This window comes from Salmo salar, chromosome 03 (genome assembly GCF_965601325.2).
Source record: "Salmo salar chromosome 03, fSalSal1, whole genome shotgun sequence".
In the NCBI taxonomy this organism is placed as follows: domain Eukaryota; kingdom Metazoa; phylum Chordata; class Actinopteri; order Salmoniformes; family Salmonidae; genus Salmo; species Salmo salar.
The window spans coordinates 60,004,590-60,030,847 of NC_138293.1; the positions used below are offsets into that span (position 1 = coordinate 60,004,590).

At 41.5% G+C, this 26,258-nt stretch overlaps 2 protein-coding genes across 7 annotated transcripts in view; one reads left to right on the forward strand and one right to left on the reverse strand.

Annotated features, from left to right (window-relative positions):
- The first annotated feature begins 469 nt into the window (after positions 1-469).
- Positions 470-21,338, forward strand: LOC106600832 (homeobox protein XHOX-3). 2 transcript variants are annotated; one of them, XM_014192540.3, is made up of 3 exons: positions 470-727; positions 19,418-19,638; positions 20,014-21,338. In XM_014192540.3, the coding sequence occupies exons 1-3, from the start codon at positions 535-537 to the stop codon at positions 20,482-20,484; spliced, it is 885 nt and encodes a 294-aa protein (XP_014048015.1). In that variant the 5' UTR covers positions 470-534; the 3' UTR covers positions 20,485-21,338. The 2 variants fall into 2 exon arrangements, with proteins under 2 accessions (XP_014048015.1, XP_014048016.1); XM_014192541.3 differs by lacking the exon at positions 470-727 and adding an exon at positions 17,639-19,058.
- Positions 21,335-26,258, reverse strand: part of LOC106600831 (tubulin polyglutamylase ttll6) — a 30,897-nt gene continuing 25,973 nt past the window's right edge. For all 5 annotated transcript variants that reach the window (XM_082973635.1, XM_082973634.1, XM_082973633.1 and 2 more), the window contains one exon: positions 21,335-26,159. The gene's annotated coding sequence lies outside the window, so the exon portion shown is untranslated. The remainder of the gene's footprint in view (positions 26,160-26,258) is intronic.

The following is a 26,258-nucleotide window of genomic DNA, read 5'->3' on the forward strand; positions in this document are numbered from 1 at the left end:
ACGCGCCCGCGCACACAACCCCCAGACAGTAGTCTTTACATAGGGATCAGAATAGGCCCTCAAGGTCAAGGCCAAGTTTAAAGTGAGTCTGGCCCTCCCTGAAGGCTCTGTTTCCGCCGCCACCGACCAGACCAGACCCGCCCCTGCCTGAGTAAATGCTCAAGTTCAAGGCTACCTCTTTCTGTGTGTCATCATCACAAACACACAAGGCACACAAATACCATATAACGTTTGTAACCAGCACCTTTCTGTCATTTCAATCAAAGATAGACCTACAGACCACAGGGCAAGTGACTAGGCTAGCCTATATACGCTCAATTAATACATGATTTATAGAATCATTTATTAAGAATTCAATCTACGGTTTCCAAACGTACATTGAGATTACTCTTGAATAATTGTGCAATAGTGCAGGATGAGATTGCATGTCGTATGTTATGCTGTATTTGGCGCGTTTGTCTGCTATGTCACGTCTCATGCGTACCGCGTCGATGCCACGCGCCTTGGCTCCTGGAGGTGCAAAGCATCCGCCTAATGGCACATGTTGTACTTGCGCACAGAGCTACTGTACGCAGGAAATGCCTTAATAACCCTTATTGTCAAACTTCCTGCCCAGTTGTCGAGGCTCATAACGACTTCAGAAAGGGGTCGGTGCATTTCACGGTTATCTCGCTCTCCACGAAAATAAAAGGCATTTTCCTATACCCAAATCCAGGAATAAGGAATGGTAAGTTTCAAAACTGATTTGTAACCTAAGTAATATTAACTGTGCGTAATTGTGCAACTAACAAGGGGAGTGACTCGGAGGGAAGACAACAATACAAAGAGTGGTGCACACGTGCAAATAAACTCCGGTTAAATATTTCCTGGGGGGGGGGGAATAAAATGTATTACCAATGCTTTGAAAACGGTAATATATTCAATTTCAAACGACTTGTCCATAAAACATATTCAAACCGAAAATCTATACAATAACTAGCGTTATTTGGTATGAGTTACTTGCGAATACAGCAGGCTATACAGTTTGGAAATAATAAATTAGACTATTAGGCTACATTGTGGAATAAGTATGATATCATGCTGTTACTAAAGTTATTGAGGAGAACGTGTCGTGCGTAATTATAATGCATCACCAAACATGAATAGGCCTCACCAACATTTTTTGCACAAAAATAGGTGCATGTAGCCAGGCAAAAAAAATCGGACTTGTGTGTGTGGATTCGAAATGTAGATACTAAACATGCCAATGACTATTAGGGTAAAAACCCTGGGCGTTTTGAAATGTGTAATATTTTTTTTTTTTTTTACCAAAACCATATCTTGGAATTGAAGTGCTCTCTGGAATTTAAGAGTTCTGTATTCAATATTTGAGAATGATAAGGTCTTAAAAGTGTGATGAAACTAGTAGCCAACAGCCCAACACAATATGCCGCTATTTATTTGTTATGGCAATTCATTATTTACATCCAAGAACTGTCTGATCAGATATGCTACAAATGTTTAAAAAACAACAAATAATTCCTAATACACAAATAAATGCCAATTATTCAGCATACTAACCCTTTGCAAATGTCATGTAATTTCCCATTGCATCCCTGGGCACTTGGCAGAGATGGCGTGTTGCCATGGCCTCCCATTTAGCCCCTTGTGTGTTTCTGCGACTGACCCATTTGGCTTGATTCTAAAACATGTCCAACCCTCTGTATTGAGAAGATAGGTAGCCTATAACTTTTCTTCCCGATGAAAATGCTGGATCCCGACATTTAGATTTAATTTATGTGAACAATGGACATAAATATGGCATCAACATTCTGAAAACAAGACCCTAACAACGAACCATTGGGTGAATTATCGACGAATACTTTCCATATAGTAACAGTTTCTTTAAATATGAACCAGATGTCAAAGCAGCCTTGTACAGTATTTTCAATCTCTAAAGAACCACCATTTGGTGCAGAGGACAAGGTTGGGCGTTTCACCTCAAGTCACTACCGCAGGACTGAGGCCGAACAGTTTTATTAGAGGGGCCACTCTTTCGCCATGAGGTCTAAGTCCTCAATGAGACTTTCGGATACATTCAATTACCTAATAGTAGGCTATTGATGTTTTCTAAAGTGGATTCGTGGAGCACAATACATACTAATCAAAGTAACCTATTCCATTGTTGTAAAGTTGTTCTTAGGCCTACATTTTGTCAACTGAATATTTGCAAAAATGCAAATGCGAGCAACATGCTTTATTTTACAGCAGACATGGTTGCAGTATTGTAATAGCCTACAGTTCTTGGACACTAGGCATTTTCACGTTATTTTCTATTTTCCGTGTGAATATATCTTCACCATACTGATCTACCGCGCACGGATGATTACATGTTTGCCTAAATTGAACGTCATATAATATTATGCACCATTTTAAAGTATGGTAGAGCCTGTCTATTCAGTTGAAACCCAAAATGAAAAGATATTGACGACTGAGAAAACATAGACATAGCTGTATAGACTAGCCTATAGTTGAATTATTTTGATAATTGTTCTGCCCATGAAACATTGTCCATATATGGACCTTGCATGCTGAGTCGCCATTATAGAGGAGTGAGTATAATAGGGAGTCAAAAATACATTTTCCTGTATAGTAAATTAGTCAAAAATCTATATTTTTGAAAGCAGATTTTGGTTGAGTTTTTAAATTACATTTTCAAAGAGCTGGTTTGACAGCCTGACATGCGTGAAAAAAATTTATGTTTTTATTTGTATGTACTAAAAAACGTGAGCTACAGCCGTGTAACTTCCATTTTCACGCTTCACAGCCATTAACATCAATACTTAAGGCTTAAATTCTAATCTTGAGTTTTACGCAAGGGGGGAAAAAAAGCATGTTTAATCTTATTTGATCTGCAGCATAATTAACTTCACTGCGGCTATCGAAACCATTATCACATTTGACGCTTGCTATTAATGGGCATCAACACCATTCAACCATTTTGCTCTAATATCTGACAGAATGTTAAGCAGCACGTGGTTACTAATACACAACACTTGTCAAAAGGTCAAATTGACAGACCAGATCAAGGTCATTTCAATGAACATGAAGTCAGGCTATTTTTCAGGCTCAGAATAATGCAATATTATAACTGCAGTGTGGTAATTCATGTAGCTAGATGAGGTCGTTTATTAGAACACTGAAGGTATCAACCAAGCATCATCAGCAGCAGCCCCAGCATCACCCCTATAGTCAAAGTGTAGCTAGAATAAATTGTGTGACAAGTTTGAGGAAACAAAACCATGTTTCAGCACTGAAGTAAAAAGGTTATTGGTGCTGCTTACTAATGGCCTTTATAACTAGTACCCCTACACAATCATCATCAACAACAACAAATCATCATCATCCGAATTATCATAGCCACAGTGGTAACACAAAATACAAAATCTAAACGACTTAATTACTGTTATTGAGCTTGTTAAACTGAGTGAGTAAACAGTAGCAGTATTTAACATGAAATCAAGTTGTGAAATATACGAAATTGAAGTAGCCCGATGGTTATTTATTCCAAATGTCCTTCATGTCCGCCAGCACCAAAGAAAAGAGTGTGGAGTGTTACAACACTTTAGTAAGATAGAGTGGCTATTATGTGGTTACATAAATGCCTCTTAACTGCTTCCAAATGCACCGCCATTAAATGGTTGGAATAATGGTAAACGAGTGCATGCTTTCTTGAGCTTTAGCCTAGACACAAAGTTGGAAGAATCTTCAGATTCCTTAACAAATTGATTTACCATTTGGAACTATATGAAGAACTTTCAAATATATTGGAAATGATGTTCCCTGTCTCAGATACATGAAAACAACCAAGGGTAGTGTGACGCATCACACACAGGCAGCCTGTCATTGTATTCACATCAAGATGTCATTATGAAAATGACCATGCTCCTTCGAAGGGAATCGTAGCTGATCCTTAGCACCAACCTTACAACTCTGACTATCATAAAGCCACGATAGAGATCATTACAGTGTCCAGTTGTCACTGTTCTGTGGCGTGTTATTCCAGTGTGGTGTCAGATCATTTCATTTCAACCCGTTTCAACCAGTTCACATCAACATGGGTATTGTTGAATACCAATTGAAGTCCTTCTTTGCTATTTAGAATGGAACTGTTATAACAAGTGGATATAGTTGACATATGACTGGTAACATAAGATGTAAGTGTGTAATTTGAAAGGCATTCTGTAAGAACAAACTAGCAGATGACAAACTGTCCACTAAAGAAGACTTGACTCATTCGAACAGGAAATGGTTCCTACGAGACAATACGCACTATGACTTCTTTCAGAAAAGCTTTGTTCGTACAGGAAGGAGCATAACTACGTAGAACAGGACACTACACTAAAAGCACATGTTTAGAATTAAGATAAGGCATAGACCCCTCATTATGAGTGGTTGTCCGTTAGTCTGTCAGGGAATCCTAACCTAACAAACATGCATGTGTAACTAGCAGTGATGTCTGCGGGGGAGTTGGGAGGACATTTTAGTTCCACATCGAAAGTTAGGACTCAGACCTTAGATTGTGTGTGTGTGTTTATACGTGTGTGTATACGTGTGTGTGTCCATGCAAGGCATTATCTAAAACCATGTGGGCCCATGAAGCACAACCCACAAAAAAACAGACCTGGAAATCTGGCGACTTTCAGGAGGCTGGGGTCCATTTCAACAATGTACTGTACAGTATTATCTGGGTAAGTTACACCAAAGGCTTTAGTTCTCAGCATAATAGTTGAATAATTACAAAAGTCAATTCTCTTCACCACAAAACCAGGCTGCCATTTGATTCATAACTTGGGTCCCCATGATTGTTATGGAGACGCGCCATAATGTTGACAAGGTTTGTTGCCTTCTCACGTGATCTTTAGTAGCAGTCTCTGAATATAGCCTACATTACTCTACTGTACACCATTCACTGTTTTTACTGGGATGCCTGCATATTGGCCTTGTTGGGCACCTTCCTTGCCATGGTTTAGGGCAGGGGTGCTCAACTCTGACCCTACGAGGTCCGGAGCCTGCAGGTTTTCTGTTATACCTGAAAAGTAATTGCACACACGTGGTGTCCCAGGTCTAAATCAATCCCTGATTAGAGGGGAACAATGGAAAAAATGCAGTGGAACTGGCTTCGAGGTCCAGAGTCGAGTTGGAGGGGTTTAGGGCCTTAATGACATATATACACTCAGTGGCCAGGTTATTAGGTACACACATCTAGTACCAGGTCGGACCCCCCCCCCCCCCCCTTGGATCCAGAACAGCCTGAATTCTTTGGGGAATGGATTCTCCAAGATGTGGCGTTCAAACATTTCTCAGTTGGTATCAAGGGACCTAACGTTGTGCCGGGAAAAGATTGCCCACACCCTTACACCACCGACACCAGCCTGTACCATTGATACCAGGCAGGATGGGACCATGGACTCATACTGCTTACGCCAAATCCTGACTCTGCCATCAGCATGACGCAACAGCAACCGGGATTTGTCAGTTTGTGGTCCACCTGTTAGCGTGCACGATTCTTGCCATTCTCCTTCAACCTCTCTCATCAACGAGCTGTTTTCGCCCACAAGATTGCCACTGACTGGATGTTTTTTGCTTGTCGCACCATTCTCGGTAATCCTTAGACACCGCTGTGCGTGAAAAGCCCAGGAGACCGGCTGTTTCTGAGATACTGACGCTGGCGCGCCTGGCACTGCCAATCATACAACGCTCAAAGTCACTTAGGTCACTCATGTTGCCCATTCTAACGTTCAATCGAACAGTAACTGAATGCCTCGATGACTGTCTGCCTGCTTTATATAGTAAGCCACAGCCACGTGACTCACTGTCTGTAGGAGTGAACAATGTTTTTGAATGGGGCGGTGCACCTAATAAACTATGTTGAGGATATAAGACATGGTTCACAAGCATAGTGAGTGATCCGTCCATTAGCCCCTTAGTGGTCTTGTCACCAACATGCAGATTCTGCAAAGGATTTAGCACCTAAGCGAAGGGCATAGCACCAGACTGGTTAGGGTACTTATAGGGACAGTTGCTGTACCTCTATAGGCAAATACAATAGGTACTCCATCAGAGGCTGGCAGTGGGGTTCACTGATTTGGGTCAGATTTATTACAACCCTACACTGTCATAAAAAAAAGTACCGAATTGTACTTAAAGCGGTACAAATGTGGTACCCTGTAAGGTACGTCCTTTGTATCATTAGTTATAGGTACATAATTGTACCCTTGCAGTTTGTACTTTAAAAGAGCCAAAAGGTACACATTTGCCTTTTTAGGGTACTACCACAGTGAAAAAGCTGTTTGATCCTTTTAAGTGGCAAAAATGTACCTATTGTGATGATGTCTCATCAAATTGGACATATAGGTTGGATGAAAACTTGTCAACAGGATATGTATGTGGTCAAAATTACCATCTGCTTCTGTAGTTATTGACAAAGTTGATGGAATTACTGTTAGCCCACATATACTGTCAACTATTGATCTAACATAATACAATCCCAAATTATGAGACACCATCATGGCAACTAGCAACTAGGCAGGCAAGTTGAGCCATGACTGAAATAAAACATATTTAACTACATAGTTTAAGACAGAAGGCAACTTAGGCTACCTCCTCAGAAAAATACAAAAAGCAATAAAAACAATTCTGTATCATGAATATCCCTCATTTGAAAGATCTTTATCTAAAATGTTTGCCAAATATGGACCATTACAGATAGAAACCTACATAATTAGACGGTGAATAGCATAAACCAGATTAAGTGAGACTGAAAATATTACTTCATCGAGTAAATCATAAAAAAATAAATCGATATTGCATACAGAAAAGTAGAGTTGAGCCGATCTAGAGTATTAGAGAATAAATCCCCTGACAAAAAAAATGTGCTAAGACACAATCGCATGTAGACTATCACTTTAGCCTATTTAGATCATGTATTTTTTTTAATATTTTGAGAAGAGGAAAATGTCAAAAGAAACCATCTGAACTGAAAGTCGACAGGACACATCCTCAACAATAGACCTACTAGTATTCTGCAATCTATCGAAGTTATATATAATAGGCCTGCATGCACCTGACCTGCCTTTTGTAGACCTACATATAGACCTGCATGCACCTGACCTGCCTTTTGTAGACCTACATATAGACCTGCATGCACCTGACCTGCCTTTTGTAGACCTACATATAGACCTGCATGCACCTGACCTGCCTTTTGTAGACCTACATATAGACCTGCATGCACCTGACCTGCCTTTTGTAGACCTACATATAGGCCTGCGCATGTACATGTTCAAGGACGATGACGGAAACGGACACAAATATGAATAGCGGCCCATGGAATGTTATTACTTGTCATCTATAACATAACGGCCAAATAAATTAAAACAATTAATACTTATCCCTGTGCCGTTATATTCCAGGACTCTAAGGACTCTACAGAGCTCATTTCTCTTAACATGAACTAAAAACTTGGCTGGCGGTATTAAATTAGGATAGGCTGGATAAGATGTTATTTAGGAAATCAATAATGATTGAGATGCACGTTTCAATGGTTCAGTTTCCCATGTCTAACAGATTCACCAAGGTTAAGCTCGAACTGTAAAAGTACAGAATAATCAACTCAATTTTGTTTTGAGTAACGGACAGAAATAGATGTGTATAATAACCACTACCATTACGACCGAACTGCAAGAGACACTGGCGGCCATGTCGGATAATTATGACTGGCGTTTAGATTTCAGTGCGGATAATAAACTTAGAGGAATAAAAGTGTTTATGGCGGAGAATTCCCACGCAGTTCCAGGCAGTGCCTTGCGTTCTGTTTCAGCTTGAGCACAGTAAATACCCAGGCTCGAATCATTACACACTTTCATCTTCGTTTTATAATGGCAGTCTGTGCAGTCGTTCAACCAACCTGAGTTAATGGATGCGGAAACCAGAGCCAAGGCAAGTAACAAGAGCCTTACCTGAAAACGGGATAGGCCTACATGAGAGCCATTACGCACAGTTTATGCACCAGCCATTCTGTCAACTCTGAGCTAAAAGACATTTATCGTAGACGTAGCCTACATGTTCTCGTTATCAGTTGTACGACTCAAATTCAATCGCTAGAACATCTTGACAATGTGTTACGAAAAGTGCCTAAAACAAAACTTTACTACAACCAAATATCTATGGTCATGACACAGAAAATACGTTTTGGGGTTGGCAGAATAATAATGGTGTTCTGGACGCAACATCTTGGAGAGGGAAAAGCAATTGTTTTCCTATTAATGAAGAGAATGCATTTCCAAGTAGGCCTACTTTTAATAGTTTTGTGAACTCCAACAATGTCCATCAATGAAAACGAATACGGCATATACATGCTCCGATCGTCATGTTTTAATAATAATGATGTATACTCTACTTTTAATAATACAATATTATGCTTCTGCTTTGTCTAACATCAGTGGGGCTGTATTTCTTTGATTGCGCTGGGTTGGTTTGACATTGATATGGTGGTAGGCAATAACAAAAATAACCAAACCTTCAAATCCGAAGCGGTTGTCACAATGTAGGCTAATGTACACTGTATATATAACAGGAAACATTTCGAGAACAATGTATTCGATAAATGAAAAACGGGGTGAACGTTTAAGATGACAAGTACACTATCCATAAGGAACCTCATAGGCACTACGCACGGATATTTTGTCCCCTCACAAGAAACAAATGTTTGGGTCAAATTATAGGCCTAAGCGTACTAATAAATATTGAAATGACTATTATTAGGCATGTATTGTAATAACCTGCACACATGATTGTGTTAATAGAGGCAGTGTGCACTCCTTGTGATGTGTGTGCATCACGCATGTTTTCACCACGATTAGCCTATCCGCACCTCATCTGCACTGTCGGTAAGCGTCAAATCATTTGGGGGGGGGGGGGGGGGGGGGGGCACACCTGTTATTGAATATTTTGACAAGTACACAATCATTATTTGATTTACCCACATTCATTTCAAGTTCACAATATTACATAAGGCAGAGGGAAACAAACCTTTGCGCAAATGCATTAACGTCGATAAAAGATTTACTTCCACTTGGAAGCAAAGCGCACTGTCTGTCATTGACTGAAAAAAGTACAAATTGAGAGTTGCAGTATAGGCTACCTTATCTATATGTTTCAATTGTTTTTCATAACTGAATAAATACGCACTACCCTTGCAGGAGGAATACAGTGTGACATTCAAGACAATAAGGACTGGAACTGGAAAGTAGTACAAACAGAGTAATGTAAGCAGGTCATTATAGTGCATCTAACTTCAGGCCTAAAAATGGCAATGATTAAATGTTTGTCCCTATGAGCAGCACCTTCATTAGTAACAGTGAAATTGGGTTGACATATCGACTCTTGATGACACATACGCTAAAACGACCTGTCAGAGATGAAGCAAAAATAAATACAAATAACACAGTGGCAGACAAACGGAACCACCGAAGCCTATATATTTTTTTAACTAGGCAAGTCAGTTAAGAACAAATTCTTATTTCCAATGACGGCCTACCCCGGCCAAACTAGGACGACGCTGGGCCAATTGTGCGCCACCCTATGGGACTCCCAATCACAGCCGGATGTGATGCAACCTGGATGTGAACCAGGTACTGCAGTGACAACTCTTGCACTGAGATGCAGTGTCTTAGACCACTGCGGCACGAGGGAACCCTATAACCTCTATTGTGTGCGTGTCAAGCTTATATTTGTTTCCCCGACATAAACAGTGACCGTGTTTTTTACATGTATTTCTTATTTGACCTTTATTTAACTAGGCAAGTCAGCTAAGAACAAATTCTTATTTACAATGACGGTCTACCAAAAGGCAAAAGGCCTCCTGCGGGGACGGCGGCTGGGATTAGAATGAAAAATATATATAAATATAGGACAAAACACACATCACGACAAGAGAGACAACACAACACTACATAAAGACAGACCTAAGACAACATAGCAAGGCAGCAACACATGACAACACAGCATGGTAAACACTCAACATGACAACAACATGGTAGCATCACAACATGGTAGCAGCGCAAAACATGGTGCAAACATTATTGGGCACAGACAACAGCACAAAGGGCAAGAAGGTAGAGAAAAGTGTAGGTCCCTCTTGTACTGTACACAGACAGCATCTGCTTCGGACTGACAAAGAGGGCACGGGCCTTTGCCAAACGTCGTTAAATTAACAAACTCCAGTTTCAGTCAAGGGAGAAGGATTGGCATCGACTCTCACCGATCTCTACAGGGGTGGTTGGTTTATTTAGGTCTCAACAATGAATAAGCGTCGCGTTAAGTCATAATGAAACGCACAGAACAGCTTCAAATGGCATAGCGGTTCGTTCTCTGGTCCAATATGGCAAACCGAATGTTAAACGACACCGCAATATGTAAGAAACATGACATCATCAATACATACCATCATGGGGGTTGCTCAACATGCACGAACGTTTATTTGATTTTGTTATTCTTGGGTGGTGACATGGCTGGTTGATCCATCACCACTTTAATAAATTAGACTTGAAAAACAGGCTGCCTTAAATGTTCTAAAACGTTAAATGAACACAACAGGCCGATGCACTTGTGCTAATAGCCATTTTTTTCCCAAGACAGAAAAATAGCAAATTCATAATTCTAGCATAACTCAATTGATTAGTGAACTGAAAGAATATACGTTGAATCATAATCAGTTGTTCAATAATATCACGACATTTCGTGAAATGGGACTACATACGATATTCAGGCCCACTTTGAGGACAGCAAGGGATGCGGCTACAAATAATTCAATCAAATTATTTTGTAAATTAGCCTAATTATGAAATTAATGCTATTGGAATACGTTTGTTAGGGGAAATCTATCATCTAAATCTTCCATTAAATGGTGCAAAAACAAATCAGCTATAGGTTACCTATGCCATATGACGAATTCCATACAATTTGACAGACAGTTATGCATATTTGTCACTGATATATAGGCTAATATTCATTTCTGCAACAAATGCCGATTATTTCCAAATTTAGGATATGTTTTGATTGTTAAAACGAACGAAAACTGTGCAAATGAAAACTAGATATTTAATATAGACTTATCCTTCATTGGCAGCAATTCATTTGTGTTTTTGATCCTCTGACCTGAAACTAAAATTGACAATAAAGGTCTGCGTTTTATTAACTGAATGATAATTCCTTCAACGAATATCGGCCAGGACCTCATTTCCCAGTTGGTTTGTACCTTAAGCATTACGATGCTCGTACCAGGTGCATCTTTATTTATAGGTGAACTTTTTAAGTTTCCCAAACAAGCACGTCGAGAGAATGTTCGATACGTGCGTCGATAGACCATGTATATGTAAAATGGAAAGAAAAGCAGCACTGCTCTCGGATCAGCTTTCTCCATTCAAATTATTCCACAATACTGACGACGGATCAGATCCCAGAGAGATATTACAACCTATTGCTGCATTAGGCTATTGAAGCTTACCGAATAATAATGCACTAAATCACAGATTGGGCACACCATTGCCCACACGTTGTCACACACCATGAAACACTAGACAAAAATTACAGACAGTAGCCTAGTCACAAAATAGAACTTAATTGATTGAACATTAACTTGATTTCAATATGATTGAAATAGGCTATAAGCCCCTGGTATCTTAATGCAGTCACCTGTGGTTTTTCATTTGAAGAACCATTTTATCCTTCACTTGTTTGTAACAATTCCAAATACTATGGCAACTTTGTATTTGTAGTCAACTTCGTTCTGAAATTATCTGCAGTCACATATTTTTTTTTTTTTATGGCGCCGAAGAGCACTTTGTGTGCACTTTGGCTGATACCAGTGGTCTGGATCACTCGTAGACGTGAGAATATTTTTAAGAGCCACGTTACTAACGAAGGCTCTGAGAAACACATCGGCTACTAAAGATATAAGGTTCCAACGATGATCGGAACGCTACGAAGACTGGGAAACGAGGGTCAGCTATCATTGTTTTAACTGGGAACGGAAAATGAATGTTTCAAGCGAGCTTATCACTCCTCCCTATTAATTAGCGTATTGCTCCATCCTCTATAGACTTCTATCCATCTAAATGTTTATCTTCATCACGGTGACGCGTCCACAAGTGGTACTCCGCACCCTCGTTCAATGACAGCCTTCCGAAAGTGGGCAGTTAGTGGTCTGATCATAAGGGGGCGCTCAGTGCCTAAACCCACAAACCCTTTTCTTCCCCCAAAACATGGGCGGGTATACACTATGGGAAGCTCAGAGGGTAGGCCTATATTTAGTCAATATAGCCTAATAGCAGAATGCATTCGTGTGACCTATTGAATAGGAATTAGAGATAGGTCATTGGAAAAGGAGATAGGTAATTTAAGCGTAAACTGTTTTGTTTTTTATTTATTAGTCTCTCTGTATAATACTCGATAGACGTGTGTGGTTAACGTCTATATTGGGGTAGAGAAAAGGATCCAGATGTCCAGAACATCGATGTTTCACACATTTTTTAATTTATTTAACCGTTATTTTACCAGGTAAGTTGACTGAGAACACATTCTCATTTACAGCAATGACCTGGGGAATAGTTACAGGGAGAGGAGGGGGATGAATGAGCTAATTGTAAGCTCATCGAACATCGAATCACATCCATGTTCTACATGCATTTGGTAAGTATTCTGTAGACCAATTTTGATTGAATAGCGGCCAAATATGACTCTGGTTATTCGATCAGTCGGAATGTCCAGGATGATTGTTAGTTAATTATATAAGTACCAATCAAAAGTTTGGATACACCTACTCATTAAAGGGGTTTTCTTTATTTTTTTTTACAATTTTCTACATTGTCGAATAATAGTGAAGACATCAAAACTATGAAAAAACATATGGAATCATGTAGTAACCAAAAAACTGATTATCAAATCAAAATATATTTTATATTTGAGATTATTCAAAGTAGCCAACCTTTGCCTTGATGACAGCTTTGCACACTCTTGGCATTCGCTCAACCAGCTTCTCCTAAAATGCTTTTCCAACAGTCTTGAAGGAGTTCCCACATATGCTGAGCACTGGTTGGCTGCTTTTCCTTCACTCTGTGGTCCAACTCATCTCAAACCATCTCAATTGGGTTGAGGTCAGGTGATTGTGGAGGCCAGGTCATCTGATGCAGCACTCCATCACTCGACTTCTTGGTCAAATAGCCCTTACTAAGCCTGGAGGTGTGCTGTGTCATTGTCCTGTTGAAAAATAAAATTATAATCCCACTAAGCGCAAACCAGATGGGATGGCGTATCGCTGCAGAATGCTGTGGTAGCCATGCTGGTTAAGTCTTCCTTGAATTCTAAATAAATCACAGACAGTGTCACAAGCAAAGCACCCCCACACCATCACACCTCCTCCATGCTTCACGGTGGAAACCACACATGCGGAGATCATCTGTTCACCTAATCTGCGTCTCACAAAGACACGGTGGTTGGAACCAAAAATCTCCAATTTGAACTCATCAGACCAAAGGACACATTTTCACCGGTGTTTCTTGGCCCAAGCAAGTCTCTTTTTCTTATTGGTGTCCTTTAGTAGTGGTTTCTTTGCAGCAATTCGACCATGAAGGCCTGATTCACGCTGTCTCCTCTGAACAGTTGTTGTTGAGAAGGGTCTGCTCCTTGAACTCTGTGAAGCATTTATTTGGGCTGCAATTTCTGAGGCTGGTAACTCTAATCAACTTATCAAATCAAAATCAAATCAAATTTTATTAGTCACATTTACTGAATACAACAGGTGTAGACCTTACAGTGAATTGCTTACTTACGAGCCCCTAACCAACAATGCAGTTTAAAAAAAAAGAAGATAAAAATAAAAGTAACAATTAATTAAAGAGCAGCAGTGAAATAACAATAGCGAGACAATATACAGGGGGGTACCGATACAGAGTCAATTTGCGGGGGCACCGGTTATTTGAAGTAGTACGCACAGTTGAAGTCGGAAGCCAAATACATTTAAGCCAAATACATTTAAACTCGGTTTTTCACAATTCCTGACATTTAATCCTAGTAAACATTCCCTGTCTTAGGTCAGTTAGGATCACCACTTTATTTTAAGAATGTGAAATGTCAGAATAATAGTAAACTCTGACCTCAATCCCATAGAAAATTTGTGGGCAGAACTGAAAAAGTGTGTGCGAGCAAGGAGGCCTACAAACTTGACTCAGTTACACCTGCTCTGTCAGGAGGAATGGGCCAAAATTCACCCAATTTATTGTGGGAAGCTTGTGGAAGGCTACCCAAAGCGCTTGACCCCAGTTAAACAATTTAAAGGCAATGCTACCAAATACTAATTGAGTGTATGTAAACTTCAAACCCACTGGGAATGTGATGAAAGAAATAAAAGCTGAAATAAATAATTCTCTCTACTATTATTCTGACATTTCACATTCAGAAAATAAAGTGGTGATCCTAACTGACCTAAAACAGATTATTTTTACGAGGATTAAATGTCAGGAATTGTGAAAAACTGAGTTTAAATGTATTTGGCTAAGGTGTATGTAAACTTCCGACTTCAAATGTAGGTGGTCCAGAGTTCTTTTTCCTCTGCTTGCACATTTAACATGCTGATAGAAATTTGGTAAAACGGATTTAAGTTTCCCTGCATTAAAGTCCCCGGCTACTAGGAGTGCCGCCTCTGGGTGAGCGTTTTTTGTTTGCTTATGGCGGATTACAGCTCATTCAATTCTGTCTTAGTGCCAACTTCTGACTGTGGTGGTATGTAAACCCCTTCAAAGAATACAGATGAAAACTCTCTCGATAGGTAGTGTGGTCTACAGCTTATCATGAGATACTCTACCTCAGGTGAGCAATAGCTTGAGACTTCCTTAGATATCGTGCACCAGCTGCTGTTTACAAAAATACATAGACTTCCGCCCCTTGTCTTACCAGACGCCGCTGTTCCATCCTGCCGGTACATCGTATAACCAGCCAGCTGTATGTTGATGTTGTCATCGTTCAGCCACGACTCCGTGAAGCATAAGATGTTACCGTTTTAATTGTCCCGTTAGTAGTTTAATCTTCCGCGTACCTCGTCAATTTTATTGTCCAAAGACTGCACGTTTGCTAGCAGAATGGAGGGAAGTGGGGGTTTATTCGATTGCCTACGAATTCTCAGAAGGCAGTCCGACCTTCACCCCCTCTTTCTCCGCCTCCTCTTCACGCAGATCACGGGGATTGGGCCTGTTCCCGAGGAAATAGTGCATCCTTCGCGTTGGGTTTTTCAGAGTCATGAAAGGAAAAAGAGGATTCTGCTAGTCCATCGTGAGTAATCGCAGTCCTGATGTCTAAAAGTTATTTTTGGTCATAAGAGATGGTAGCGGCAACATAATGTAAAACGTCTGCCATCCTCTCTGGCGCCATCTTATCCTCTGCAGCAGAGGTAACTCTGGGTCTTCCTTTCCTGTGACGGTCCTCATGAGAGCCAGTTTCATCATAGTGCATGATGGATTTTGTGACTGCACTTGAAGAAACTTGAAAAGTTATTGACATTTTCCATTTTGACTGGCCTTCATGTCTTAACCTCTCTTGGGTAGGGGGCAGTATTTTGACGTCCGGATGAAAAGCGTGCCCGTAGTAAACTGCCTGCTATTCAGGCCCAGAAGGTAGGATATGCATATTATTAGTAGATTTGGATAGAAAACACTCTGACATTTCTAAAACTGTTTGAATGATGTCTGTGAGTATAACAGAACTCATATGGCAGGCAAAAACCTGAGAGAAATCCAACCAGGAAGTGTGGAAATCTGAGGTTTGTAGTTTTTCAAGCGATTGCCTATACAGTATACAGTGTCTTAGGGGTCATTTTGCACTTCCTAAGGCTTCCACAAGATGTCAACAGTCTTTAGAACGTTGTTTCATGCTTCTACTGTGAATGGGGAGAGAATAAGAGCTCCTGGAAGTAGATGACTGAGAAAATCACATGAGCTCAGTGGCGCGCACTCACGTGAGAGTTAGCTGTGTTCCTTTTCTTTTTTGAAAACATTGGAATTGTCCGTTTGAAATATTACTGAAGATTTATGATAAAAACATCCTAAAGATTGATGCTATACATCGTTTGACATGTTTCTACGAACGTAAATATAACTTTTTTTGACTTTTTGTCATGACATTTTGCGCGCGCTTCCTGCATTTGGAGTAGTGGACTAAACGCACGAACAAAAAGGAGGTATTTGGACATAAATGATGGAGTTTATCAAACAAAACAAACATTTATTGTGGAACTGGGATTCCTGGGAGTGCATTCTGATGAAGATCATCAAAGGTAAGTGAATATTTATAATGCTATTTCTGATTTTAGTTGACTCCAAAATGGCGGGTATCTGTATTGCTTGTTGTTGTTGTCTGAGCGCTGTACTCAGATTATTGCAAAGTGTGCTTTCGCCGTAAAACTTTTTGAAATCTGACACAGCGGTTGCATTAAGGAGAAGTTTATCTTTAATTCTTTGAATAACAGTTGTTTATTTTATCAACGTTTATGATGAGTATTTCTGTAAATTGATTTGCTCATTCACTGGAAGTTTTTGGAGGCAAAACATTTCTGAACATTACACGCCAATGTAAAATGTGGTTTTTGGATATAAATATGAACTTTATCGAGCAAAGCATACATGTATTGTGTAACATGAAGTCCTATGAGTGCCATCTAATGAAGATCATCAAAGGTTAGTGCTTACTTTTAGCGGTATTTCTGTTTTTTGTGACGCCTCTCCTTGCTTGGAAAATGGCTGTGGTTTTTCTTGTCTAGGTGCTGTCCTAACATAATCTAATGCTATGCTTTCGCCGTAAAGCCTTTTTGAAATCGGACACTGTGGTTAGATTAATGAGAAGTTTATCTTTAAAATGGTGTATAATAGTTGTATGTTTGAGAAATTTGAATTATGAGATTTTTGTTGTTTTGAATTTGGTGCTTTTGAATTGAAATTGAAATTCATTCCAGGTGACTACCTCATGAAGCTGGTTGAGAGAATGCCAAGAGTGTGCAAAGCTGTCATCAAGGCACAGGGTGGCTACTTTTAAGAAATGTGTTTAACACTTTTTTGGTTACTACATGATTCCATATATGTTGTTTCAGATTTTTGTTGTCTTCACTATTATTCTACAATGTAGAAAATAGTACAAATAAAGAAAAACCCTTGAATGAGTAGGTGTGTCCAAACTTTTGACTGGTACTGTATATTTTTTTAAGTAAAGAGAGAATGTGCAAACTTCACACTTCACAGATGTTTAATGGCTGATATCAATAATTTCTAATAATAGGTCAAGTAACAGACAGGCCTATATAGCAATATATAGGCGTACCAACATGCTAACCCTGTATTCCAAGCGCCATTTGACCAGGTTTGACCCGGTTTTCCCCCAGACAGAATACAAGCAGTCAGTCAACGTGGAGCCACTCGGCCATTTGTGATCAAAGAGTCTATGTATAACAATACAAACATCAACTTGGGTGATATCAGTAGCCTAAGCCATCCTTCAGCGCAATGTCCGCCGATTAAACCACGTGAATGCTCTGTCTCTACGTCTGGAATAAGAGGATAGACAGGTGGACCACTGCGCACCCAGGTTGCCACCCTCTCCCCTCTGTTCCCATTTCCATGACCACTCTGCTGGGGCTATGCAACGTTTATCCGGGCAAGGAAAGGTTTATACGTTGGGGAGCGGGACAAAGAGATGCAGAGGCTCTTCCACCAGTCTCATTTTATTTTAAATAAGCCTACCCAATTTGCCGAGCGAACCTGTGACAACTAACACTTCCTATGCCCAAATTAGACAAAAATTACGTTTCCATGCGTTTCCATTTTAGATAGCCTATCTAGAATGAGGGCAACGCATCGATTCAGCCATCTCTGCAATTCACTTTCACAGTGACAAATCGATGAGAATTAGGCGGCTATGCATCAGATTTTGTTTAGGTCTATGATGAACAAATCTACTCAATAGAATGTATAATCGATCCCCTCAGTGAAGTTAACACTCTTTAATCATCGATGGGATCAGGACTGGATTAAGCATTGTAACAGTGTTCTGGTGGAACATAATCCAATGATCCCATTGATCAGTCAACTAGCACTAGGCGCAACTGTATTGACACATTAGTAAGCACATAAGGTAGAATATTTCCTCTGATTTTAAAGGTACCAACTCGTATTTCAACGGGGGACTCTGATACATTTTGGCACCATATTTATGTTTGACTCTGTAGCCTATCAATAATATGTTTTACAACGTTTTAATAAAGCATGTCTCTGTTTCAATAATCATGAACATCATCATCGCCAAATGTGTTTACATAGGCCTAATTATATCAGTGTATGAGTTGGTGTTTTAAATACTATTTATGCCAAACTATACGTCTAAACTGTATTAAATCGGTCTACAATATCTGAGAAAATGTTAAATGCCCAGTTTTCTGCCTTTGTGCTGGTTGTACCTGCACACATTTACGAACATTAGGGTTCTAATGATTGACTTCCAAAAATACAAACATCAAACGCCACAGAACAATGAGGGTTGGTCTATTTCGACAGGGAAGCTTCTGTGACAGTAAGGAAAGGGAGGTCGATCTTAATTCTCCATAACAAGAGTACAAAGACTGGTCGGAGACCAAAGACAATTGAACACCTCCTTCCCTCCTTGCGCCCAGGCGGCGCCTTGGCGGATAGACCGTGTCTCTCATTAGCAAAAGATGTCTCGACCAGGGAGATATAAAAGCCAGAAAGAAGGAGAGAAGGAGGGGGATTCAAACGGGGCGACAAAAACAACTAATCCCATCTATGTAAACGAACTTGGCTCGAGTCTGCAGACAGAGCGTCAACAAGGCATGGAGAGAGACACCAATTTTGGATGATACAGTGGCGCACGCATTGGGAATAATTAGAATTGTAGGCGAACATTTTCAAAGGAGTAAACTTGGTTTATTAAACTTGAAGTCTGGACACAAATAGACGACATTATGCGTAAGTAGCCCTAAAGTATTCTCAAATATTTTAGTAGTCTGTATGCTGCCTTGGCTTCCACAGCATCGATAAAGTGCTCTAAGGCTATTCATTTTTAGGCCCGTGTTACTTTAGTAATGTACGCGTAATTACGCATGGACAATACATTGCCAAATAGTATGCTAAGGGTGTTATATCTCGACTAGACTACAACGACCGTGACAAACGTGTTTGGTATTCCTTTCGAATAGTAGGCCTATCCTATTCTATTGAGAAGTTTGGATCCAACCAGTTTGAAACAGACATCCACTTTCATTTCTAAAAGGAAATAAAAACGGTTCTTTTTCATTTAACTTTACTTTCAATGTTTGTATTTTCAGTTGCAGAGGGAAGAGTGGTTGATACAAACAGTGGACATGGAGATGAGCCATGCCCGCGCAGCTCAGTCAATTTTATTGATCACAGTCGGCGACACCGAACTGCCTTTACCCGGGAACAACTGTCCCGCCTGGAGCAAGAGTACCTCAAGGAGAGCTACGTTTCTCGACCGAGGAGATGCGAACTGGCGACAGCACTGAACCTTCCCGAGACCACAATCAAGGTAGCTTACCCTACTGCACACATGGACATTCTATTTAAATGTCAAATTAGTTTTTACCTCTCATTTTTGATCATTTTGAGAGTTAAGCCTACACTTGGCCCTGACTTCAGAAATGAGGGAGTTTAGCAACAGCTTCTGGCATTTACTTTTTTATAGGTAGGGAGTGTCAGTTCAGGTTCCAGAACTACCAGTTTAACAGTGATGGTCCAACCTTACCTGAATGTAACCTAAACAAAGCACATTTGTGATGTATTATAGTGTGGGTCTAGTGTAATTTATCATTGAGAAATGTGAAGCAGCCCAGGTTTAATGGCATCTCGGTTGGTAACTCCTTCCTTCCTCTCTCATCCTCCTTTCTCTCCTCCCCAACTCCAGGTATGGTTCCAAAACAGGCGAATGAAGGACAAGAGGCAGCGTCACTCTCTCAGCTGGCCACACCCCCTGGACCCCAACCTGTGTGCCCTGATGGTGAGCCAGGCTGCAGCAGGCCTACCTTACCCCTTTCTCCCTCCCCTCCCCCTGCACCTCTACTCTCACCACGGAGTGGGGGCAGGTTCCCCCTCTGTTCCCAGCCCCTTCGCTGCTCCCCTCAGGCCACTGGATCCCCTGCGCCTCTCTCACTCCCCCTACCCCAGGCCGGGTGGTCTACCCCCAGCGGCCCTCTACCCCCATTCCAATGTGATGCACCATCCCGCCACTTGCCCCTGCCCCCTCTGCCTCCACTGGGGATCAGACCAACTGTTCAAAGCCAGAGGGCTGACCGCTATTGGCCTGAATCGACCACGCAGTCCCAAAACTATGGCTGCCAGTCTGGACAGGAGGGAAGAGGTGCCTTTGCCCAGATGAAGTTTGCTGCACTAGCTACAAGGAAATGACGATATGAAGTCAATGGTGGTGACGGTACATTGAGCACAATCACACCTCATGATCAGATAAACTGCCCTCCCTGGAGGAGTGCAATTTGATCCAGCTTTCCATGTTGTTGGAGCTCTAGATTTACATGTGTCTGTCTGTAACAACACAGCAGGGGATATGAATACTGTTTTATTTATACATGTGAAATGCAACGTTCTTTCCAGATCGATGATCTTGAAACATTCCGGCCTTCACACATACGGTAGCTAATACTGGGGATGACCTTGAGGCAATAAGAAACGTTCCTTTTGTTGTAACTGCGTTTTCTTATGCGCAAGAACGAGACGTTTTGTTCTAACTGCTGATTCACTAAAAGGCAGAGGAGTTCCATTAGTAGAATGTCCAATTAGACATCGAAGGTAAAACATTTTTTTTAAAGTACAGACATTTTCCAGTCATAGAAATTCACATAATTCACTGTTTGCTCTGATAATCAAGTATGAATCTCAACACATGAGAAATGGCTTTGCAGAAACCACTGCTGCTCATGTGTTTGTCTGATGTTTGGACTATTCTATTATCTTGTCTAGAATTGGAACAGAATGCATACAGTGCCAGAATATGTGAAGGCGCAAAGTGTACAGAAGATTTTCTTTTCCATCTTTCGGAATATGTGATGATATATTTTAGTTAATACATATTTATGAGAAATCTCTGGATCAATATTTTAAAGAACAAATTGTGATTGAGTACACTCGTTTGCATCAACAATGACATATATTACTCTGTTAAGCATACTTTTACAAAGTCAATTAAATAAATAAACTCAACACTTCTCAAATCAATCTACATTTCCAATGTACTTTTGAATGGTTCGATTGCACACATAGAACCTACATTATAATCATTTAACTGTGTCTTATCTGATAACAGTTCCTTGGTCTAGGGCAGCAATACCCTTTAGTGTAAGGACAGAAGCTGGGAGACGAGAAGCAAGTACAGGGAGTGAACATTTAATAAACAACGGACATGAAACAGAACACGGGCAGCATCTGGACAGGGGAAACAAAATGACATTAATGCTGACACAGGGATCAAACTGAGTAAAAGACAGATATAGAGGGGGCAATCAACAAAGTGAAGGAGTCGAGGTGAGTCCACTGAAGCGCTGATGCCCGTAATGATGGTGACAGGTGTGCGTATTGATGGGCAGCCTGGCGCCCTTGAGCGCCAGAGAGGGGGAGCAGGCGTGACAGTACCCCCCCCCCCCCCCCAGGATGAGCCTGACGGGCTGGCCGAGGCATGGGAGCCGGCTGAGGCGTGGGAGCCCGACAAGCTGGCTAAGGCGTGGGAGCCCGACGAGCCAGCTGAGGCATGACGTGGGGTGGGAGCCTGCAGAGCCAACCGAGGCAAGGAAACCTCTCGAGCCAGCTAAGGCGTGGAAGCCTGACGAGCCAGCTGAGGCACCCCCGGTTCCTTCGGCAGCAGCACCCGGACCCGACGTCACCAACCAAAACAAAAAACAAAACTTCCTGATGCTTCCAATATGGGTGTCAGCATTCTGTAAAGACAGACGCTGGGAGACGAGAAGCAAGTACAGGGAGTGAACATTTAATAAACAGGGGACGTGAAACAGAACACGGACAGCATCTGGACAGGGGAAACAAAACGACATTAATGCTGACACGGGGATCAAACTGAGGAACAGACTGGGGGGGGGCAATCAACAAAGTGAAGGAGTACGGGTGAGTCCTATGAAGCGTTGATGCACGTAACGATGGTGACAGGTGTGCGTATTGATGGGCAGCCTGGCGCCCTCGAGCGCCAGAGAGGGGGAGCGGGTGCAAGCGTGACAGTTAGACTTGTTTAGATTACTGTAAGTAGTTCTTTGTCTGATTCAGCAGTAATCCCAGACAGACTGTAGACACAGAGGCTATCAATTACATTATTGCTATTTATTGACGTTCAGGTGCCCTGTTATTATAGATTGTATTACACATACAGAGACTGCATGTTTTTACCAGGCTAAAAATAGAGAAATTATAGTACAGGCCAAAACATCAACAGATAAGAGATGGCAGGTCAACGATGGACAGATTTAAAAAAAAAAGGGCAGAGCGATGTACATAATGGTTAAAATGACGAATAGAAGCCCTCACTGATGTATGCCATAATCAAAGTAATATTATACTGTAGGTCCGGGAATAAAACAATATCAAAATATCCACCTCTCATTGAAGCTGAAAACAAATGAATAGCCTTCTGCTGGACATGGTCGCAGCTGTGTGCCATTATGTGAAACAGCAAAGCACAACAACCCTCCACATCTTGTAAATTGTTAGTGGAGTGGTCATAAAATGTTCTGGACAGAAATCCGCAAAACAATGTTTGTAATGAAGCTCTGTTAACGTTGTAAAACAGAAAAAAATGGATGGAAGAGTTCGCCCTCCTCTGAGACAGACACAAAACCAACCAATTAAGAACAGCTCTGATAATCAGACTGGAAGTCTGGTTTACCAAGTTGACCATCAGGACAACACACTCTGCTCCAACTCTAACCTGTGCTGTTATCAAGAAGAAGAACAGAACATCATACTACCTTTCTTTCTATACTGTAGTCCCAAACACTGAGTGTCCATACAACCCTTTCTTTGCAAGTCTGTCATCTCTTGAAAAGGTGATAAACCGGGCTACTGGAAAACAGAGGATAATCCTACTTCGCAAGTCTTAAAACTTGGCGAGGTCACCCTTCTCAAATGTAGATCAAACACTACTTTAATGATTTACCTACAGGAGCGGTCTAGAATATATTACAGTATGTGTAACAATGTTTTACGGCACGTCTTTTTGGAAGCAAGAACTTTTACAGTGATATGGAGACAGGTCACTGAAAAATCAATATGGCACTTAAAGAACAAAAACAAACCAATAACTGCAGCACTATAAGTGCTTGCTACTGTAGGGTACATTTTGGGGTGTATTAAGGTAACCGAATGAAGTTCAATGGACGTTTTTTTTAACCCTACGTTCGTCTCAAATGAAATCAGTCTAGATTGATTGCTTTTATCTAAGCGCTCATAATGACTGGGCAGATGATTTCTAAGTGCCTGCAGTGGCTTAGATTACCCTGTGGTCTCCACACCTGCACAGGTGCTTAACAAAGTATAGGGAGAGATTAGTCTGTCTGAATACAGCTTATGTTGGCGGGACACCAAGGGGAAGAGCAGCCATTTGTGAAGGCTCTTCTGTCTAGGGTTCATCTCTACAGCTCCGTTGTGATCACGCGTTTGCCTGACTAAATATGACTGGCTGCCGAGACTGTCGAGGACAGATGATATAACACAATAGTATCAGCATTGGGAAAGGAACTCAAATAAAAAGTTGTTGCAATGACAACATTGTATTACAAATGGTAAATCGTGTGTCGTCATGAGTGGTCATCGTGCCCTCGGATGAAATGACTGAATACATTTGTATGCGGTTTATTGTTGCATAAATTAGTTAGCAATTTAGCGTCATTAAAATCGCTTGTGAGAGGCGCAACCAGCTGGAATGGTGTAAGCTTTTATAGGGACCAAAGGGGATGGAGAATTGCGGTCGTATCCATGTCGGTCACAGTAGCAATGATGTACAAGGTCTCTCAATCACCACCCTTATGCATTATGGCCAGTCTGTCCTCTGCAGCGTAGCTGGCGTAAGATACAAGTAAAAACCTGTTGTCTGAATCACAATCCCCTACCACCGCCTTGACCAATGCTACTCCAGACCAGCACAATCCCTCAGGATTCAAAGCACAATCTCCAATTCAAAAGAACAATCTCAGAGTTCTGAGCTCAAAGAGCTTTTGTCTTTCATATGAACAGTGACTGACGAATGAAGGAATGAAGCGATAGGGAACGGCCTCTGTAAATGCCATGGAAACACTAGATGGGAACAGACAGAGGGGAATCTCTTTCCCTCTGGAAGTCTGCATGGGTAATAAGATCAGACAGACACTGGAAAGGAAGACTCTCTAACTAGAGAACTATGGGCAAGCCAAGCAGCGAAAGCAGAGCAGACAGTAAAATCTCTGCTTCCCGCCCGGCGTTTCTGCCTGTGTCTGGGGAACGCCATTGTGTGATATTTACAACATCCTCCTGCTGGACATGCTAACGACATGCTAACGACATGCTAACGTAGCCTCTATCTCTTTCTCTTGTCTTAATGGCATCAACAGCCCCAATGCTCTGCAACTAGACTTCAATACCTTTATTTCCACATGCAGCTTATAGTAAGAGATCGGTTCACAGACCTTAAACAAGTTCTTGAAATGGCATCAAGTTAATAAGGTATACTTTGTAACCCCCCCCCCAAATGATGCATTTATAAGTACTTTGAAATAGACTTGATATTGTTAATGACAACTATGTGACTTGACAGAGATTTATTCACAAAAAGCTGCTGGATTGTGTTTAACAACTAACCATAACTACGCTCAATGTAATGTTTCCAAATGGAGGCCTACCTTTTTAGCCTTCAGCTACCAGACATCTTATTTTTAAAATGCTTCCCCTTGTGTTTCCCACTAACCCTCACAGCCAGCCAGCCAGCCAGCCAGCCAGCCAGCCAGCCAGCCAGCCAGCCAGCCAGCCAGCCAGCCAGCTCCACAAATGGGATATAAATACTGCGGTGGATAACCATCAGCGCTTCAGACAGCAGGACAAGTTACAACCTGAGCGTAAGCACCTGCTACTTCCGAGTTGAAATTACGTACCCACCTGAACATTTCAAAACAGCGCTCTGTAAAACATGAACGAGAAGTAACAGATATTGATTTAGATGTTTCGACATTTTTGTTTATTTGATTGAAAACGTCACAGAGAGTAAATTGCTGTGTCTCTGGTGGAATTGGTCAGACTGAGGAGTAACGTCTCTTGATGATGCTTGATAGATGAACCAATGATCCAACCACATTCTCTTCTGGACAACATCATCTTGGCAGAGTAAAAATAACTGTCAGCATGCCTGTAGTTATGTTGACCTGTACAACACACAGTCTCAACGAGTCTCAGATCGGCTGGTTTGGCTTGTTCACGGAAGAGTCAGCAGTCTTACGTCCATAGCTTCTTCTTTCACCAGGTCCCTGGAGTGATGGTGGTCGATGGCCTAATCACAGCGGTTGACCACGGTCTGGTCTGTAGCCTGGTATATCTCAATCACTCCGTACGACGCCACAAAGTGTTCGCCGGAGAGCTGCGGCAGCCGGAAGTGGGCTGCTGGAGTGAGATCCCTGTGCTGCATCCACATTAGGTCACGGGCCGAAAGACAAAGACAGCTGCTGTGCTTTCCCCAACAGGTGTGAGAAAATCTTATTTCACCCACCTTGTATTACCCATTTGCCCAAAACCTCATGAGAGGTGACATTTGTTACCACAAACAATCTTATATGTCATTAGCTGATTTTCTACCTGCTGTTCTGTGACAGGGCCATGATGTGTATTGGCCGCTTGGTCATAGGGGCTAGCTTAGAGATGGTGTAGAGGCCTGGGGAGCGCTGGGTCCTTGACATACCTGAGAGAGGGGCAGCCTGGGGTGGGGCAGCCTCAGGGTGATAGGGGGAGAGCCCTGCATGTGCATTTCAGCAAAGCTGCTGTTGTTGTTATCCAGCCTACCCAGAGAGGCACTGACTGGAGATGAGGAAGAGAGGATGAGAGGTGGGGGAAGGAGGGAGGAGAAAGGTTAGGTGAAGAGTATGTATGACAAACGATAGGGATCTCTATCAACGT